The following is a 20,690-nucleotide window of genomic DNA, read 5'->3' on the forward strand; positions in this document are numbered from 1 at the left end:
AGAATACTGGCTGCATTTCCGCGCTGGACAGCCAGGCTGATCCGTTGCGCAAAAAATGAGCCAGCCCTTCTGTCACCAGATGAGGCTATTAATCGCGGTGAAATGTCTCGTAAAAAATTTTTAGCACTAAGACTCCATGGCCCCAGGGTCTCCACGGCAAACGGCACAAAAATGTAACTCTCTATAAGAGAGGCATACTACCTACCTGCCAAATTTCATGATTCTAGGTCAACGAGAAGTACCCTGTAGATTTCTTGACAGACAGACAGACAGACAGACAGACAACAAAGTGATCCTATAAGGGTTCCGTTTTTCCTTTTGAGGTACGGAACCCTAAAAAGTTGTCAAATACCGTATTTCTTATCATGGGTTTGTTAATTTCCAGGCCAGTTCCCAAAGTACTCATCAATCGCGTGTCTGAACATCTCCAACAACAACCTGAGCAGCGCGACCCTCCAGCCGCCCATCCAGCGCCCCTTCGCCTACCTCTTCAACCTGACGTTACTTGACGCGTCCACGAACAACCTCACCGAGTTCCCACTGAGCTTGGTGCAGAGCAACCGGAAGATATCCGTGGATTTATCTGGTAACAAGTTTTGAACTGACATATTTTAAAAGAACTGATCCTGTAGACAAAATTCATGTTCTGTACCCGTAGTACAAGATTTTACGTCTCACCAAACCAAACCAAATTCGAGAGTCGAAATACTTCCGCGTTTTTCTCTAACGTAATATAATAACTTACCAAAATGACGAAAAGTTTTGAGATGTAAGTACAAACTCGTAGTAGCCACATTATGTTTGTAACTGTGTGCCACAGACTAACATCCTGAGTTAAATGTTAAAACATTGCCTGTCTTTCCTAGGCAACAACTACCTCCCCTGCAAGACCTTTCTCAAAGTGATGGAGACGAACAACAGTTCGCTGGTGACATTCCTGAATTACGACAAGACGTTCTGTGCTCTCGGAATTCGCTTCAACTGGTTCAAGGACGTACTCATTGTTCCCATCGACCATCTGAGGGTGCAGAAAGAGGTACGTTTACATTTTTTCTCTACTTTCCTTCTAACAGTCGTAGATTATTATAAATCACTAGCTGATGCCCGTGACTTCGTACGCGTGAATTTAGGTTCTTAAAAATCCCGTGGGAACTCCTTGATTTTCCGGGATAAAAAGTAGCCTATGTCCTTCCCCGGGATGCAAGCTAACTCTGTACCAAATTTCTTCAAAATCGGGTGAACGGTTGGGCCGTGAAAAGCTAGCAGACAGACAGACAGACACACTTTCGCATTTATAATATTAGTATGGATAACTATTTAGTCATCCACCACCACAAAACTCACAATTCACATGGCATCTTACAAATTTATTTGAAAAATGCCGGCCTTTCAGGAAATTGTTGGTCCGCCCCATTCCAGTTCCGTTGAGAGGAAGATAAGCTCTTGGGAGTGGATCTTAACATCCAGAGTACTTTGAATAGTTTTTAAAATTAATTTTTGATTTAATCTTCTTCTTCTCGAGTCGACGGTCACCTCAAACATGGGAGGCCCAAAAAGCCGCAGCCGCGATAGCTCGGTCTTAAGGTAGCCGTCGTGGTGAAAAGATTAGTCAGCCTACTGATTTTGTTCATGTAGTAGTTGCTTCAAGGGACGCCGGGTGATTATGATCGGTATAAAACTAAGCACCACGCGGGGAGGCTCTTTTCATGTCCCCTTTGATTTGATTTAATGATCTTTTGCTTGTCCCAGCTCAACATCAGCTGCCGCGACATCAAACCAGCGAGTAGCAACTGCACCTGTGTGCCCGACCGGCTCGAACTCGTGGACGGGGTCAACAACGTCGTCGCGGTGCTGGTGGACTGTTCGCAGCGCCACCTGAAGGAGATGCCCACCAATCTGCCCCCCAACACAGCCAGGCTCAATGTTTCATACAACAACGTAAGTTGACGAACTTATTTTATCTTGACGGAATTTAAGCTCTTGATAGTAGTTTCAACGGAGACTTGCCAACTAGCAGATTCTTTCCTCTTCTCAATCGTTCACTCTTGACAGAGTGGTCGTGGCTATGAATTCTTCACTGCTGCTCGTGCGACCTCCCTCCAGCAACTTTTAAAGCATTACGTACGTACACGCACTTCTAGCTCAAAGCCTTGCCCGGCCCAGCATTTTAAAATCCTCTAAGCAAATTAGTTACACTGGCTTGTCTATACGTTACTGGTTCAACAATGAAAATAGTGGTCCCAGGGAAGTGGAGGGTAAAACAAAGATACCTTGGTCATAAAAATACGCACTGACATAAATCGCCCTACCAAGAAATACGATCGCCCACCAGTCTTTGAAAAGTTAATTGTCTTTTATTTAAAAAGATTCCGACGAATTGAGAACCTCCTCCTTTTTTTGAAGTCGGTTAAAAATACGCACTGACATAAATCGCCCTACCAAGAAATACGATCGCCCACCAGTCTTTGAAAAGTTAATTGTCTTTTATTTAAAAAGATTCCGACGAATTGAGAACCTCCTCCTTTTTTTGAAGTCGGTTAAAAATACGCACTGACATAAATCGCCCTACCAAGAAATACGATCGCCCACCAGTCTTTGAAAAGTTGATTGTCTTTTATTTCTGGGCAGACATTAGGCTGTTGGTTTTAAATGAGGCCGAAACTACATCTATCCGAGTTCACCCCAGAAACTAGAAGACAGGCCGACACCGAAGGCATTGAGAAATGATGCTGTTGAATCGTGATAATCTTTGTGTTGCGTCTACCTTACTTTATTCTTGTCAAAAACGTTTCGTACGAGTATATTGTGTCGACCACATTTGTGTTCGACACAATCTAGTCGTAACTAACTAACGGTTTCCCGCTGTTCTGTTGTAGAAAGGTGAAGGAGGAACTAGGTTGTGAAGGGTTTTGTTCTTGCAGATAACATCCCTGCAACCCGTGTCGGACCAGAGCTACGAGCACGTGCGACAGCTGATTGTGGACCACAACGACATCGCGAACATCGTGGACCTGGAGGGCACGAAGTTCATAGATAACTTCATGGTCTTCTCCATCGCCCACAACAAACTCAAGACGGTAAGTGTTTTGTTCTTGCAGATAACATCCCTGCAACCCGTGTCGAACCAGAGCTACGAGCACGTGTGGCAACTGATTGTGGACCACATCGACATCGCGAACATCGTGGACCTGGAGGGCACTAAGTTCATAGATAACTTCATGGTCTTCTCCATCGCCCACAACAAACTCAAGACGGTGAGAACTTCTGCCATGTGGCCTCAGCTGCTTGTTGACGGTGACCACATCAACATCGCCAGTCGGTCAACCAGTAGGTCAATTCCGGAAAACCTGCATCAATCATTATAACAATCGCAATTGTTGTGATTGGCTGAATTTATGGTGTCCTTGTTGCAACAATGTAATTTTAAAAAATAGAGATAGCGAGCAAACGAGCAGGCGGGTCACCTGATGTTAAGTGATTACCGCCGCCCATGAACATTTGCAGCACCAGAGGAACTGCCGATGCGTTGCCGGCCTCTCAGGAATTTGTTGGTCCGCCCCTTGAATAACCTTATGTGTTGGGAACACCGTCGATGGGGGTTGATTCCACAGTTTGCATTGTAGCCAATAGTGAGCGAGCGTCAACCAATCAGTTGGCGCGTTGCGAACATCGGAACTAACGTTGCCGTCAAGTGTCCCCTTTGTTCTTGTTTGAATATTCTAAGCATTAAGCCTTTGTTCTCCAACAGCGCCCCCCTCTCAATGAGCCTTTTCGCACTGTTGCTACTTATGTAGTTTATTGGCCATTCCGAGAATAGGCTACTTGACTCATATCTAATTTCGTCCAATAAATGATTATTTATTATAGTATTTTGCTTAAGACAACGAAATATATCAATAACAATTATTAAAAACGCAGGATGGATATATAAATCCAATTTAAAAAAATACAATTTTTATTTTTATTTGAAACGCAGAAAACGCTGTCAGCCATGATGTGACGTCATTAAATATGTAAACAAAGAAATGTCATCCCTATGTCACGCGTGGACTAACGTAGTATCCATATATATAAAATTGAAAGTCCGTAAAAGTTTGTCAGGACTTTAAATTATCTACTTTTTTTACATTCTCGGATGATACAATAACGATAATTACTATATTTTTCATGTAAACTAGTATAGAAGTCATGTTTATTAAACTTTGGGAGGTTGTGCTGTTGTTTACAAATGCATGACGTCAGAGCACAGATAATCTATCGGCCAAACATGGCCGACAGTGTTTTCACCTGTCTAAGAAAAATATATTTTTAAATTAAAGTTTTACGGTTTTTAGGGCGCAAAAAAATATAGTGTTAATTTTTTTGATCTAATAGGACAAATATTAACCATTTAAGACCTACTTAAAAAAAGGGTCAACTAGCCTATTGGATCTAACCAAAAACTTTTCGAAACTATTCCAGATCCACACATACATTTTGTCCGACCGCTTCGAGACTGTGGGGCCCTCGTTATTCATCTCGGACAACTATATTCATTGCGACTGTAACACTGAGAAAGTCCTCAAGGTAAATAATTTTTTTAAATACCTATTACCTTATATTTGAAAAGTACTTTTACCCCTTTTTCGAGCCTACACAGACGAGGGACTATTTATTGTCCGCGTAGGACAAAAACGAGTCACTAAGGCTGAGATCTATAGAGCGCACTTTGACTTTGCTCAGACTTAAGATTGAGTTAAAACGAGACAGATTTATGTGAGAGAATATAGCTCTGTATTGTTTTAACTCTGTCTTAAGTCTAAGTCAAAGTGCGCTCTATAGATCTCACCCTAAGAACTGCACTGCATAACGCACGCGATGGCAAGAAAGTCCTTCATCTTTGTACGGCGAAACACCGTAGTAAAATATAAGGGACTTTTGTCCTTCGCGGACAAGTCTTTCGTCTGCATAGACCCTAAAGGTGCTAGTATAATAGTCTTAATTTTTACTAAGACAGATCTCTATCGAAGTTTTAACGGTTTTTAGCTCTGAAAAATGAATTTCAAAAAACACAGTTAGGTATGTCTATTTTTGTCATAAGAACAAATGTACTTGAAAAAGAACTGCGCCCCTTGTGCACAATTTTAAAAACTGGTTGTCCAGAAGTCATCATGATCAACCCTACCGCGCCGGCTCACTTAGAGCACGGGTTTCCTCTTAGAGAGAAGGGTTTTGGCCATAGTCTACCACGCTGGCTTGTGCGGATTGGTAGACTTAACACACCTTTGAGAACATTATGGAGAAGTCTCAGCATACCTACCTTTTATTTAGATACTCAAAAATATCTCAACTTCTAGTAGTAAGTACTTAGTTTGATTAGAATAGAATAGAATATATTTTTATTCAAGTAAACCTTTACGAATGCTTTTGAATCGTCAACTAGGTAGTTTAATTTACCACTGGTTCGGAATGCCGTTCCTACCGAGAAGAACCAACAAGAAACTCGTCGGTTGCTCTTTGCAAGTGATCAAATATTACTATACCATACTGTGCAAACATTGCTGGAGCGAGTCAAATCCAAGCTTTTTTATCATTTACCTAGTCTTCGACTGTATAATATGCTTTTTAGGAGCATACTCTTTTTTAAACTTGTGTGAACCTTAACTTAATTAACTTCTTTCTAGCCATGGCTGCTCGAACATTTCAAAAACATCCCAGACTACAAAGGCCTGAAATGCGAAGACAACATGGGCGCTGTGGTGGACCTGCGAGAGTCTCAAGTGTGCCACACACCTCGGGACTGGACCGACTATATCTACTACATCATAGGCCTAGAAGTTCTCATACTAGTGTTGCTAATAAGTAAAGTCTCCTACGACTATTGGGTGTTTAAAACCGCTGGCTACCTGCCCTGGCCGGCGAATAAGATGCCTAGGTTGCCTTGCGATTGGTTATGCGAATAAATTGATGTCTATTAGGATTTAAATGATTGGACTTCAAAAAAGTTGTGTGATTGATTGAATCTTAGAATCTTATCTATAGAGCGAACTTTGACTTTGCTCAGACTTAAGATTGAGTTAAAACGAGACAGATTTATGCGAGAGATATAGCTCTGTTTCGTTTTAACTATGTCTTAAGTCTAAGCTAAATCAAAGTGCAGTCTATAGATCTCACTCTAAGTCATTTGTGGTTGCGAGAACTCAATTCCAGGCAGCTGCAGCGAGACGTGGCGATACTTTGCTGCTTTATGTGGCCCGCCTAAATAGACACTAATTTGTAAAATATCAAAGAATTTAATTAAATTTATAGTGTATATTAAGAATAATTATTATGCGTACAAAATGACTTATCACGCGTCATTTTAACTTTATGTGTCAATTGTCATGGCAAAAGTACGATATGAATATGGAGGAGGAATATGGAGAGGCCAGAATAGACTATAATGTTGTGTAGGCCGGGTGCCATCCGCCATTTTGTGAGATGTGTCTTGATATAAGTCCCGCAAATTGCTATTGCGCTGGAAACATGTCTCCATTAATATCGAAATGACGTCATTTTGACGTATATTTAAGTAAAATATACCATCAGCTTGAAATTTCAGTCTAGTCTAGTCATCACTAAAATGGCGTCTACGCGCATGAAAAGTCGTTTTGTATGCACTAGGTATAATAAATAAGTTTATAATGTATATCCATACTAATATTATAAATGCGAAAGTGTGTCTGTCTGTCTGCTAGCTTTTCACGGCTCAACCGTTCAACCGATTTTGACGAAATTTGGTACAGAGGTAGCTTGCAACCCGGGGAAGGACATAGGCTACTTTTTATCCAGGAAAATTTAATAATTCCCACAGGATTTTTAAAAACATAAATCCACGCGTATAAATAGCGGGCATCAGCTAGTTAAGAATAATTGTGTTTGTATATAATTGACGACAAAGATCTTATGCTATGTAATTATGATGTTAGATTTATTTTTAAACGAGGGTACTTTTGAAAAGAATCTCTAGTAGGTATTGGTAAATAAAGGGTGCATATGAAACATGAAAATTAAAACAAAAATTGTACAGAGAGTTGACTCGTACAGAGGCTTAAATATTCAGTAAGGTAGCTTTAAGAAAATTAAACGCCGTATGTGGCCAGGTAAAAAATTGAGGGCATAATATACAAAGTATTAGGTAATGTCCGTAACATCCCGGCAAGCTGTTAGGGCCATTGATGTTGGTTGATATATTCTGTGATTAGGAACGATGTGTGGATTCCTTTAAGTTGAGAGTGAATACGCATCTGTTAGGCAACTGCGCTCTATTTTAGGCTGTATCCTCACTTGCCAGCAAGTCTGATTGCAGCCAAGCGATAGTCTATAAAATAAAGTACTCTAGCTGCCATACTGAGGGTGAGATCTATAGAGCGCACTCTGACTTAGCTTAGACTTAAGACAGAGTTAAAACGAGACAGAGCTATATCTCTCATATAAATCTATCTCGTTTTAACTCAATTTTAAGTCTGAGCAAAGTCAAAGTGCGCTCTATAGATCTCAGCCTTAGAGTCGCTAATCGTTACTTAAGATTGAGTTAAAACGAGACAGATTTATGTGAGAGATATATAGCTCTGTCTCGTTGTAACTAAACTTGAGTAATGATTAAGCGACTCTGAGTACGGCAGTAAATATACTTTATAGAATACTCTGACCCTCTTCTGGCCACGACTTTGACACCAAAGTGCTAATATTTAAAAGATAATAAAGGTGGTATAGTTCTTGCATTTCACGAAGGCGAGTGGCTCATGCTTGTGTTTATGTCGTATCGGTATAAGTAAGGTATAGTAAATGTGTGCGTTTGCGAGCGCTTGCTCGCGACTGATTGGTCCGACATACACGCACATTTACGCAATGCCCATGTAAACGACGTAACCACGAGTAAAGTTCACTCGCCTTCGTGAATTGCAAGAACTGTATTTGATTTTGAGGCTTAAGCAACGTAAAAAGGTGCCATAATTGGCTTTTAATATTATATTAATGTCCAAATAGATTATAGTTAGATTCTTCTTCTTAATTTGCTTTATGGCTTTCAGTAGTGATAGTTAGTATATTTTTTGTAATTTTTAGATAAGTAAGTTAATGATTATTTTTGTATATCAAATGCAATGAAGACTGTATATTTTGTATCTGTTTTCCCAAATGTTTTGTATAGATGTATTGTAAATTATAATTTAAGTTGAAATGGGATGTTTAATTTTACCTTTAAACTCGCCTCTCAGGGTTAACCTTTAGTGGAGGAGTTTCACAATGTTTTTTTTATTTTCCGCAGACTTAAGTTACACATGAATCGCACACTTGCATGAACATAAAAACGTGTGTGCTAGTTATTTACTACCTGCCACTTCTATAACGTTATTTATAGTCTGTGGTTCTCTTTTATACTCTTTCAGAAAAAAATCGTTAGTAAAATAATAAACAATAATAATTATCACAAACTAAGAATTTATTATCATTTCTTTACAATAGGTTTCGAAAAATTCTTCTTTTTCCTGTTATTTTTATTTAAATTATTTGTCTTCTTCATTTCACTGTTTCGTTTTTCTTTCGTTCCTTTTTCTTTTATGCCTTTCTGTTTCTTATTACTGGAATCTCTATTTTCAATTTTTCTTTGTTTCATATTTTTGCTATTTCTAACTACATCTGTGGCTTTTGTCTTCTCAGTTTCATTTTTGTCTGATTTTTCTTCAAGTTTTCTCCTGAAATAAATCCATACTAATATTATAAATGTGAAAGTGTGTTTGTCTGTCTGCTAGCCTTTCACGGCCCATCCGTTCAACCGATTTTGACGAAATTTGGTACAGGCTTGCATCAAGAGGAAGGACATAGACTACTCATATAGGTGTTTAAAAATCCCGTGGGAACTCTTTGATTTTCCGGGATAAAATAGCCTATGCCACTCTCCAGGTCTTAAACTATACCCATGCAAAAAATCACGTCAATCCGTTGCACCGTTGCGACGTGATTGAAGGACAAACCAACAAACAAACACACTTTCGCATTTATAATAAGGATACTACTGTCGTTAAACCACGAAATAAGCTTAAAATCATTGGCTAATATTCTTAAAAAAAAGAAAAGTGATCAAACCTGTGATAGTACGAAGTGGTTAGGTCGGGGGTTCGATCCCGGTCACGCATCTCTAACTTTTCGGAGTTATGTGCGTTTTAATTAATTAAATATCACTTGCTTTAACGGTGAAGGAAAACATCGTGAGGAAACCTGAGAGTTCTCCATAATGTTCTCAAAGATGTGTGAAGTCTACCAATCTGCACATGGCCAGCGTGGTAAACTATGGCCAAAACCCTTCTCACTCTGAGAGGAGACTGGTGCTCTGTATTGAGCCGGCGATGGGTTGATCATGATGATGATGAATCAAACCTTACTTTTCTGGCTTCTCCAGTCTAGTGGAGATCTTGTCTCGATGCGGGGCCTTCTTCAGTAGATTCTTCCTCCTGTTGGCGTTCTGCTTCAGTTTCAGCATGTACTCGGGCACTGCGCATCCCGACTGCTTCATTACTGACGCGATGCTGGAAATACGAACGTTACAAAGAGTTACCAAAGGTTGTTGAGTTCCCATGGAATTAAGAAAAACCGGCCAAGAGCGAGTCAGACTCGCGCATTGAGGGTCCCGTACTACAGTTGTATTTTTTCGACATTTTGCACGATAAATCAAAAACTATTATATGCATAAAAAATCTTACTTTGAAGTTGAAAATTTTAATTATTTGTTTATAAAGACATTTTTTTTGTGATTCTTTTTTCAGATTTTTCCCCGAATGTCAGCTATAAGAACTACCTACCTGCCAAATTTCATGATTCTACGTCAACGGGAAGTACCCTGTAGGTTTCTTGACAGACCGACAGACAGACAACAAAGTGATCCTAAAAGGGTTCCGTTTTTCCTTTTGAGGCACGGAACCCTAAAAAGCCGAAATGTCATTCTAAAGGCCGATGTACACTTCTTTCTGTTGCTATGGCTTACATGAAATTTTGGCCCCTAAACTAGAAGATCCGGTATCTTACCTCCTAAGGTTGACAACGTCATCTTGTGTGAAAAATGTTATCGCCCGGCCCGTCTGCCCCGCGCGCCCCGCCCGCCCTATCCTGAAATATAACACGATACTATGAGACAGGGTCTTTTATGAAGAACCCTGCCCCCCTAGCATGGGCAGGAGACAAAAATTTTATCCCCCAATTATATCCACTGACGAGGGATAAAATTTACTTGTCCACCTCTCAAAGCACGGCAACAGGGGAGAGGAGAAGTTTATCCCTAATTCGGGGACAATTTTATCCTCGACATTAGACGTGGGTTTAAGTTTATTCTCATAGAACTTAAAAAATCAAAACATGTCTCGCGGTACCAGTTGGGTTTAGGTTATGTTTGGGTTGTGTTTGGGTTATGTTTGGGTTGTGTTTGTGTTATGTTTAGGTTGTGTTTGGGTTATGTTTGGAATATGGTTGGGAACCCCAACATAAACCCAACATAGGTCCCAAATACCAATTACCATTAACCAAATAAAGGTAAAGGAAAAGATCCAAAAACCGAAAAGTCCCCCGTTTTATTCACTGTGGATAATTATATCCACCCGTGAGCCCATGCTCGGAGAGTGGATAAAGCTGTCGGAGGGGATAAAGATTTTATCCTTTCCCCGGGGAGAAAATTATATCCCCGCCCATGCTAACCCTGCTGGGATGGCATTAACAGTCTATCCTCAGAATAAGGACCGTTAGAAGTAGCCCTATTGTGACACTGTTAGAGCGAGATAGCTAAATTTAAGCTCTTGTTAGAACGTGACAAAATGATTATGCTTTGTCCTTATCACCGTGGCCCGTAGATAGAGTAATAAAGGTAGATGCAGGAACGTTTGCTTTCTCATTCGCACTAAAAAGAGAGCACAGATAAAGTTACTAATGTGATAAATAGAGACGCAGCTAACCTATTTTTTGTCCCTTATCGTGTAACTGGTTTTTTTTTCAAGAATACATACAAGAAGTTGCAAAACAAACTTTGAGAATTCGTGGCGTAATTGTATTTCTCATGAGTTATTTACTTGTTTTCACATAAAAAACGTTTAACACAAATATTGTTGATTATTTCTCATGAGTTATTTACTTGTTTTCACATAAAAAACGTTTAACACAAATATTGTTGATCGGTTAATACAAATATTGACTACTAACAATGGTAATAATTGTCGTGTTATTCATCGTTACGTCGTGCTATCGCTATCTCATATGCGGTTACACAGTACTTACATCTACCTGTTATTCTATCTACGCCGTGGCCACTTTTTTTTGTTTGTCAAAATGTATTTGTACGTGAGTGTTTGACAAACAACGTGAAGTGTAGAAGGAATGACATTTCACAAGAAAATCTGCTTGAGCGAGAGGGACTGAGGGGGCCACGCTAGTTGCAAATCTGGACATATCTGTGGTCGCTTCAGTACTGAGTGACCATACATATCACAAACGGCACTGGCAGCAAGCGAACCGTGGCCTAGCGGTCAAGGCGTCGGGCGCGAAATTCAGAAGACGCAGGTTCGAATCCTGCTGGTTCTACAACTTTTGATATGTACTTAAAATTATTTAGAAATTTCCTTGAAGTAAAAAGCACAATCACAAAAAAATTAGAAAAAAAATACACATAATATATAAAAACTTACCTATGTATATAAGATATAGCAGAGGGTGGGAAGTCGTAGTTTATGACCAGATTGACGCCGCGGAAATCGATCCCGCGACCCATTAGCTCCGTACATATGAGCACCCAGATGCGGCCCACGCGGAAGCTTCGCACTACGTTGTCTCTCTGCAAAACAAGTAAAAAGTAAAGCTGTGAGATCTCGTGGGATACACGATACACCACAGAAGCGAAGCTGTTCTGTGTCTCGCTCACTCATACGGACAAAATCGCGCTGCTTAGCCAATGAGCGTCCGTTTCAAGGAATCAAAATCAAGTAATGAACATAGGCCTTTAGAATGACATTTGGGAAGAAAGTAATGTACATCGGCCTTTAGAATGACAGTTCTGCTTTGTAGAGCGTTGTCTCTGTCACTCATACCTGTCCTATGTCGTTTTGTCGGTCTCAATGACAAAAACAATGCTCTACAAATCCGCTATCTCCTTCCAAAGGTCGATGTACATTAGTTACCGAATTACTCCAATAATTAACGCTATGCACGCATCAAGTACACATACGTTTTATTGAGTGGAATGTCTGAAAATCTATTTTCAGTAAGATGAGGGTAGACCTGCATTTAGAAAGGATTTCCATAAATTTACAATTGCTCGGCGTAGAAACTTGTTTTGTATGTATAATACCAATAATAATAATAATAATAAATACACTTTATTTGCACAACCACAAGAAGGATTACATTAAATAATAAAAAACACAGACAGAAGGAAGATACAAAAGGCGGCCTTATCGCTAATTAGCGATCTCTACCAGGCAACCTTAAAGATTGGAAAGTAAAAGGAAAATTAGACTGCAGGTGGTGTGTAATATACTAATAAACATACATTCAAATAACTGATACATACTAATACATAAACCACTAATACATGTATTAAATAATATGTATAATACCAATATACTAATAAAATAGACTAATATATACTCTATAAACGTACTTAAGGAGAAGTAAATAAGTCTATGCTACAGATCGAGATGGCAATCGGGGTGTGAGGCGCGGGGACGCCCCGCAAGCCCGCACGTCGCACGCGCTATCTCGCACCTGGTTAACGCAGGGGCTGTGCGGGTCCCCACCCCGATTGCCATCTCGCGTACTATAGGTTGTCTCTACAATGTTCTTCTTCTTCTTTCTTCTTTGGGGCTATACAGGTCCTTGCTATCCCTGAATCACTGCGACCGTCTCCGATCTATTGTGTTTGTCTCCACTTCACACTTCCTTATCAAATCCTGTGGCCGCCAGATACAGCAGCACCTTCCTGACTGGAATTGAAGTAACGTCCTCCGGATAAATGATGTGTCTCCCTAGGTGGACGCTACGTTTGTGCATCAGAGCAGGGCAGAAGCAGATAATGTGCATCGGAGTCTCGGGAGACTCGTGGCACAGCCTGCAGATGTCCGAGCCCTGGAGCTTAAGGTTATACATGTGCCTTTTCAGGCCACAGTAGCCCGTTAAAACTCGCACCAGGATGCAACTCCTTTCCTGCTCTACAATGTTACACGAGCAGGAAAGGATTTTCAGAAGTTCTACTCAAGTGAAGTCGGCACGAGACAACTAAAATATGAGAAAAGAGACTCATTACCTGCGCCTGTGTTCTGTCCGCGTGTATGGCGTCCACATTTATACCGTCGTAGATCAGCTCTTTGAACAGCTGCTTTGCTCGATCCTTACTTTGCACGAACACTGACAAAGAAAAATTACAATATAATTAAAATTTCAAGGCTAACTAGAATAGAATAGAATAGAATAGAATAGAATAGAATAATGTTTATTCGAGGTATATAGGTGGTACATGGTGTAGGCAATATCGTCCTGTACAGCAGTGCAACACCTCGAACAGGTAGGCCACTCAGCTTGTGTTGAGACGTCGGGCCCCTCAGACACAAACCTCTAGAGCAAACATCTGAGGTACCAGACGCCCCAACGCTGATTTTCAGTGACCGCCTTTTAAATATTACCTAAACGTCAGTGGCATAGAATATATAAAGTTGGCGAGTAAATGGATAAATAAAATGAAATAAAGTGTTTAAAGTTTTTAAATTTAAAGTGATTTAGGACATAAAAGAAGAAATAAGAAATAATACATTGAAATAGATGTTGTAAATTGTAAGAATAGGAAAATTGTACGATAGTTTTTTTTTTGTATAATAAAGAAAATAAAATAAAATAAAATAGGATAGCTCGCAAGGTGTGGATGAGAAAGTGAAATTTGGTAAGATAAATAAATTAAATAAATTTTGACTAAATCTGTAACTCTAAAAAAACAGCCAATTGCGAGTCAGACTCGCGCGCCGAGGTTTCCGTACTAGTCGTATTTTTTCGACATTTTGCACGATAAATCAAAAACTATTACGAATAAATATAAATAAAAATCTGTTTTAGAATGTACAAGTAAAGCCCTTTTATATTATGACACTCGCTTGGTTTAGTAATGCAATTTTCTATCATATGAAAGGGCTTTACTTGTACATTCTAAAACAGATTTTTATTTATTTTTAGGCATAATAGTTTTTGACTTATCGTGCAAAATGTCGAAAACATACGACTGTATTACGGAACCCTCGTTGCGCGAGCCTGACTCGCACTTGCCCGGTTTTTTTTATTTTAGTTAAGTATTATATCTACCTAGAACAGGTGGCTTGAGTCCTTTTTGAACTAACTGCCTGAAGGCGACGAGTTTTCCATTTTCATTTCCGCAAAAGATCAGCTCCTGTTCCACCGACGTAGCCGCAGCGTTCCTAAACAATCACTACCAATATTATAAATGTGAAAGTGTGTTTGTTGATTTGTTCTTCAATCACGTCGCAACGGATCGACGTGATTTTTGCATGGGTATAGTTGAAGACCTGGAGAGTGTCATGGCTCCTTTTTATTATTACTTAAAACGTTGCAGTAGCGACAGCACGGCGACAGCAGTAGCAATGCAACAGTTCATTCGCTGTCTGTTCTTCTTTTTCTTATTTTGGTTTGTCGCTATTGCTGTATCTCTGTAGCCGCTGTTACCTGTGACGTTTGACAGCAATGATCGCAAGATTTATGCCTGTCGCAAGTCCATCCCGCCGGTCTGCCCCATTGGGAGAACGCCTTCGTTCTCCCTGAAACCTGAGAACCTGAAAAACCTGGAAACCTGAAAACGACAACCTCAGTCCAACAGTGACATTGATGAGTCCCCCTGTCTCTGTTCTTCTTCTTCTTATTTTGCTTTGTTGCTATTACTATCTCTCTCTAGCCGAACGTTTGACAGCAATGATCGCGAGATATACGCCTGTCGCAAGCCTGTCGCGGGATACATAATCATCCCGCAGGTCTGCCCCATTGGGAGAACGAAGGACCTGAAAACGACAACTTACCTCAGTCCAACAGTGACATTGATGAGTCCCCCTGTCTCTGTTCTTCTTCTTCTTCTTATTTTGCTTTGTTGCTATTACTATCTCTCTCTAGCCGAACGTTTGACAGCAATGATCGCGAGATATACGCCTGTCGCAAGCCTGTCGCGGATACATAATCATCCCGCAGGTCTGCCCCATTGGGAGAACGAAGGACCTGAAAACGACAACTTACCTCAGTCCAACAGTGACATTGATGAGTCCCCCTGTCTCTGTTCTTCTTCTTCTTCTTATTTTGCTTTGTTGCTATTACTATCTCTCTCTAGCCGAACGTTTGACAGCAATGATCGCGAGATATACGCCTGTCGCAAGCCTGTCGCGGGATACATAATCATCCCGCAGGTCTGCCCCATTGGGAGAACGAAGGACCTGAAAACGACAACTTACCTCAGTCCAACAGTGACATTGATGAGTCCCCCTGTCTCTGTTCTTCTTCTTCTTATTTTGCTTTGTTGCTATTACTATCTCTCTCTAGCCGAACGTTTGACAGCAATGATCGCGAGATATACGCCTGTCGCAAGCCTGTCGCGGGATACATAATCATCCCGCAGGTCTGCCCCATTGGGAGAACGAAGGATCTAAAAACGATAACATACCTCAGTCCAACAGTGACATTGATGAGTCCCCTCATATTGTGTCGGGCCCACTTGGCTATCTTGGGAGTATGTGTGGCGCTGAACATGGCGAGCTTGGCATTACAAGCGGCTATTATGATATCAAGTTGCTGTCTAAATGTGTCCATTTCTTCTGTCGAGCCTTCGAACAATTTGTCCGCTTCATCTATGATTAGCCATTGAACCCTGGAAAAAAAATCATCGTCATCTCGAAACATCGCAGCTCCACTACTGAGAGTCCATCTCCTCTCATAATGAGAAGGATTTAGATCATAATTTTTAAATACATATCAAAAATTGCGGACCGGCAGGATTCGAACCTACGTCTTCTGGGTTCGCGCCTGACGCCTTGACCTTGTAGTTTCGATAGCTGCAAAGTGTCGCTACTAGATGGCATTAACAGTCGCTACTGTGCGAACATACATATCACTAATTTCGTCGCTGGCAGCAAGCGAACTGTGGCCTAGCGGTTAAGGCGTCGGGCGCAAACCTAGAAGACGTAGGTTCGAATCCTGCTGGTTTGTAATTTTTGTTATGTATTTAAACATTTCCTTGAAGTGTAGGAAAAAACACTATAAAAGCTGAGTGGCCTACCTGTTCGAGGTGTTGCACTGCTGTACAGGACGATATTGCCTACACCATGTACCAATATATACCTCGAATAAACATTATTCTATTCTATTCTATTCTAAAGACCATAGAGACCACCATGCATGAGGATTGGCAGTATCAAAATGATCTAGTAAATAATGACAAGAAAAACTACATTGTTTTTAAAGATGAATGACATCATGAAGCAATTTTAAGCTCTTTTTTTACAAAATCGCTTCTGACTATGACGTCACAGACTGAGCGGCGTCGTAGTTTACACTACATTATTTACTAGATGATGCCCGCGACTTCCTCCGCGTGGATTTAGGTTCTTTTGTGTTGAGCGCGTGTGTGTCTCTTTGATTTTCTGGGACCAAAAGTTTGTAAGAATCGGTTAAACAGATGGGCCATCAAAAGCTAACAGACAGGCAGACAAACAGTTTCATATTTATGATATTAAGTAACGTTTTATACACCTCAGTCCTAAATATAAAACTGCATGTATTGAAATGACAAATTACATCTTGAAAGATAAAGGAATCGCATTTTGGCAATGATACACTTGATAAACGAAAATATTTCATTGAAATGAGAATCTTACTTATCCAAATTGATGCCTACGTTTTCTTGATTGAGCAAGTAGCACAAACGATTTGGTGTGCTTATTACTAAATCTGAAAAAGAAGAAATAATTTGTAGAAATTGTATTGAAATCTAAATATATATAAAAGGAAAAAGTGACTGACTGACTCACTGACTGAATGACTGACTGACTGACTGACTGATCTATCAACGCACAGCTGAAACTACTGGACGGATCGGGCTGAAATTTGGCATGCAGATAGCTATTATGATGTAGGCATCCGCTAAGAAAGGATTTTTGAAAATTCAACCCCTAAGGGGGTAAAATAGGGGTTTGAAATTTGTGTAGTCCACGCGGACGAAGTCGCGAGCATGAGCTAGTATGTCATAAATTGGGTGGGCAAGTACTTGGATCATTAAGTTACATTAACATACCACTTTTCCTTATAGTAGTCTCTCGTTCCTTAATCTTGCTTGCCTTTACACTTTTAATAACTGTACACCTCAATTGTGTTGATGCTGACAGTCTCAACGCTTCACGGTATATCTGATGAGCCAGTTCTCTCGTGGGGCAAAGCACTAGGGCTCTCGGGCCACCTGAGGGTGTCCCAAGTAGATGTAACAATGGCACTAGAAAAGCTGCTGTTTTACCAGAACCAGTTGGGGCGCATGCTACTATTTGGCGTCCCTAAAAGATTAGTTACAGATAATGGTACAGAATTTGTAGCAAAAAGGATGGAATTACTTTTATTTGTCATTCTTTTTTAAGAATAAATATAATGTTTATGAAAAAAAATTAAACTAGTTTCTACAGTACTGTTGAACTTGGAAAGGTGACCGAATTTGGCCTTTTCGTTTCATTCTTGCTTTGTAGCAGGTTATAACATTGGTTCTGGTTATTATGAATAATATCTGATGATAACCGTTAAAACTAAGAGTCAAAATCATACTTGTATGCAAACGTAACTTGGATCTCATTACTATAGTAAACTTGTTATAATAATGCTATACCATTATTATACCAAGAAAACTTCTCCCTGCGACTCGTCTGATGTCGTCCGTCCACCTAGTGGGGGGTCTTCCAACGCTGCGTCTTCTGGTGCGATTTTGATTTGATCACGTAAAGAAACTCCAAGCATAGCTCTCTCCATCGCCCGCTGAGTGACTCTGAGCTTTCTTATGAGGCCCATAGCAGAGTGAGTATTGTTCATAAAACCATAAAAGAATAACTACATTTTTTTAATTCCAAGAAGGCAAAGTAGATAAAACATACCTCTAGTATACAAGGTATGGCCTGTCGCTGAATTGGTGTAGGTTCTGAATATCCACACTTTATGACTGTATCTACCAGGGTATGTGCTACGTTGTACCAAGTCACAAGATCTGAGAAATCTTCCAATGCTTTTGGTACATGTCTTCCAATTGCCTTGATGCCATGCAAGTTGCGGAAGTGGTTTTGCTGCAAAGAAATCCATACTAATATTATTTATGCGAAAGTGTGTCTGTCTGTGTTACCTTTTCATGGTCCATATGTTTAACCAATTTCGGTATAAGGTACAGAGATAGCTCGCATTTCGGGGAGTATAGGGGTATAGGTTTAATCCCAGAAAATCAATGGGTTCCCATGGGATTTTTAAAACTTAAATCTACAATGACAATGGTACTGATTCTGAGCACAATCTAATTTTAGAGTATTCGCATGCTCTTCTTACTAATGTAATATGAAAAAGACAGACACAGTTTGACAGTTTTAAATTTAATTTTTAGATGTTAAAAACCCGTGATTTTAGCGCGCAGTCGCGAACCTACTGTTTAAATTTGTATTGTGCACTAAAATTTAGAGTCTTTAAATGTCATGTTCCGTTCCTTTTTTAGCACTGTTAAAAAGAAAAGGATGCAGATACTCTAAATTTAGTTTAAAGAAAGACAACGGAATCGGTGCGATTGTTACAGGTATCATTTAGCCTAGTATTAAGGCAGTACAAATGCAAAAACATGTCTATCGTGACCCATTCGCTAAACAGATTTTGACTAAAATTGGTACAGAGATTGCATCAGCAGCTCGATTGCAGTACAATCACAGCTACAATGTCACGATCGCAATCACCTGTGATTGGTTGACGCTCGCTCACTATTGTCTATAATGCATTGTTGTAACAAGAATACCATAAATTCAGTCAATCACAATTGTTGGGACCTCTACTTTTTTCCCAAAAATCAATAAATTCCCACAGGATTAAAAAATATTAAAATCTACATGGACAAAATCATAGGCATCAGATATTTATAAAAAGATAAAATTATCAACAAACCTCTTCCAATTCAAGTTTCTTCTTCAATTCCTCTGGATCTAGTTTACTTCTCTTTTTCTTTTCCTTCTTATTTTCTACAGTAACACCTTTGACCAACTGCAATTCCCCATCCTTTTCTAAGATATTACTTTTACCATCTTTAGACACTAAGTTATCATCATTGTATTCATCTTCAGATCCTGAATCATTTTCATCATGTTCAGAATTTGAATCATTTTCAGAATCAGAATTATTTTTATGTTGTTCATTTTTAAATATCAAGTTATTATCATCATGTTCATTTTCAGATTCCCGGTCGTTTAAAATGTTATCATTCAGAACTTCCTTTTCTTCTTTTATATCTTTTTCTTTCTTTAGTGTCAATGGAATAGTTTGTTCTTGCTGAAATTGTAAAATTTGTTTATATTAGTAACCAGTGACTCACTTTTGCTTCGCACAGGTTCCTTGAGAGGAATACTCACCTAAACATTGTTTTTGTGTTACAATTTATACAGCGCATGCCATGGAAGCTCTCAGATGGGACCATTTTTTAGGGTTCCATACGGCAAAAGGAAAAAAGAAACCCTTATAGGATCACAATGTTATAAAACATACTGCTCCTCCCCTCTTACTCCAAAGATTACTTTAAGTTACAATGTTTGACAGCTCTAAATTAAATTTAAAACTGTCAAACTGTATCTATCCTTATCATATTACATCAGTAAGAAGATGATGTGAAGATTCTAAAATTTAGTTGAGCTCAGAATCAGTAGGTACCATTATATTGCTTAAGCCCCCCACTACCTTTCTTCATCAACCTTTAACTAAATCGGTGTCATTTTAACTAAAACTTAAGGCTGAGAAAGTCAAAATATGGTCTATAGATTTCAGCCTAAGACTTTAAGCCACTGCCTAATACATTGTTGAGGTTACTCATTGGTTGTTCTACTTTCAAATCATCAGACAAAATCACATTCGCGCCCTGAATGTTCACTGCTAATTAAATAAAGATGTTTCCAATGCACTGTAAAGTTCATGCAATTAAATATTGATGCGTTACTAACTATGTAGAAATAACTGTCCAACTTCAAGTCAGAATTATAACGTTTTCGTTTTAAAATTGGAATGTAAAGTTGGGAATAGGTTATGTTGATACTTACTTTGTTCTTTGCTCCCAAAACTCGATGTTTAAACTTTAAACCCTTCGTCAGTTTTTTGAATATATCGTAAGCATCCATATTTGTAAAGAATATATTGTTTCTACCATTTAAATTATCTAAAAACACACGTGCAAAGATACTATTGTAAACAAATAGGTAGGTACCTTTATTCATTTGACATTTAACACTTGACCACAGAGTACATTGAATATACACTTGACACACATTTGATGTGCATTAATTGACAATGCTTGACAGCCATCATCGTTTGCCTACCATAGATATGTTTTTTATCATTCGTTCAAAAAGAAATTCACATTTAAGCCTATAATAATATCAAGACTTAATGTA

General features: G+C 39.3%; 2 protein-coding genes across 5 annotated transcripts in view; one reads left to right on the forward strand and one right to left on the reverse strand.

The window, feature by feature from the left end:
• Positions 1-8,200, forward strand: part of hfw (leucine-rich repeat domain-containing protein hfw) — a 34,435-nt gene extending 26,235 nt beyond the window's left edge. For all 4 annotated transcript variants that reach the window (XM_069503509.1, XM_069503508.1, XM_034976442.2 and 1 more), the window contains 6 exons: positions 386-586; positions 867-1,036; positions 1,750-1,938; positions 2,922-3,077; positions 4,462-4,566; positions 5,664-8,200. In XM_069503509.1, the coding sequence (XP_069359610.1) occupies positions 386-586; positions 867-1,036; positions 1,750-1,938; positions 2,922-3,077; positions 4,462-4,566; positions 5,664-5,942 (1,100 nt within the window). In that variant the 3' untranslated portion in view covers positions 5,943-8,200. The remainder of the gene's footprint in view (positions 1-385; positions 587-866; positions 1,037-1,749; positions 1,939-2,921; positions 3,078-4,461; positions 4,567-5,663) is intronic.
• Positions 8,201-8,440: 240 nt separating this feature from the next.
• Positions 8,441-20,539, reverse strand: ais (DExD-box helicase 52). Its single transcript, XM_034976290.2, has 12 exons — positions 20,340-20,539; positions 19,201-19,581; positions 18,162-18,347; positions 17,324-17,576; positions 16,908-16,980; positions 15,698-15,901; positions 14,341-14,453; positions 13,298-13,398; positions 11,685-11,830; positions 10,042-10,122; positions 9,402-9,545; positions 8,441-8,714 (listed from the first exon to the last, which is right to left on the reverse strand). The coding sequence occupies exons 1-12, from the start codon at positions 20,511-20,513 to the stop codon at positions 8,468-8,470; spliced, it is 2,103 nt and encodes a 700-aa protein (XP_034832181.2). The 5' UTR covers positions 20,514-20,539; the 3' UTR covers positions 8,441-8,467.
• Between the last annotated feature and the right edge of the window lie 151 nt (positions 20,540-20,690).

Source organism: Maniola hyperantus, chromosome 15 (assembly GCF_902806685.2).
Source record: "Maniola hyperantus chromosome 15, iAphHyp1.2, whole genome shotgun sequence".
NCBI lineage: Eukaryota > Metazoa > Arthropoda > Insecta > Lepidoptera > Nymphalidae > Maniola > Maniola hyperantus.

What these genes read in the sequence shown, in the direction of transcription:
- ais (XM_034976290.2), bottom strand. Translation starts at nt 20,513, where the DNA reads ATGAATAAAGGTACCTACCTATTTGTTTACAATAGTATCTTTGCACGT. An exon ending in GTAGGCATCAATTTGGATAA is followed by an intron (nt 15,902 to 16,907) that starts GTAAGATTCTCA and finishes TTTTTTTTCCAG; the next exon opens with GGTTCAATGGCTAATCATAG. An exon ending in GCTATATCTTATATACATAG is followed by an intron (nt 10,123 to 11,684) that starts GTAAGTTTTTAT and finishes GTTATATTTCAG; the next exon opens with GATAGGGCGGGCGGGGCGCG.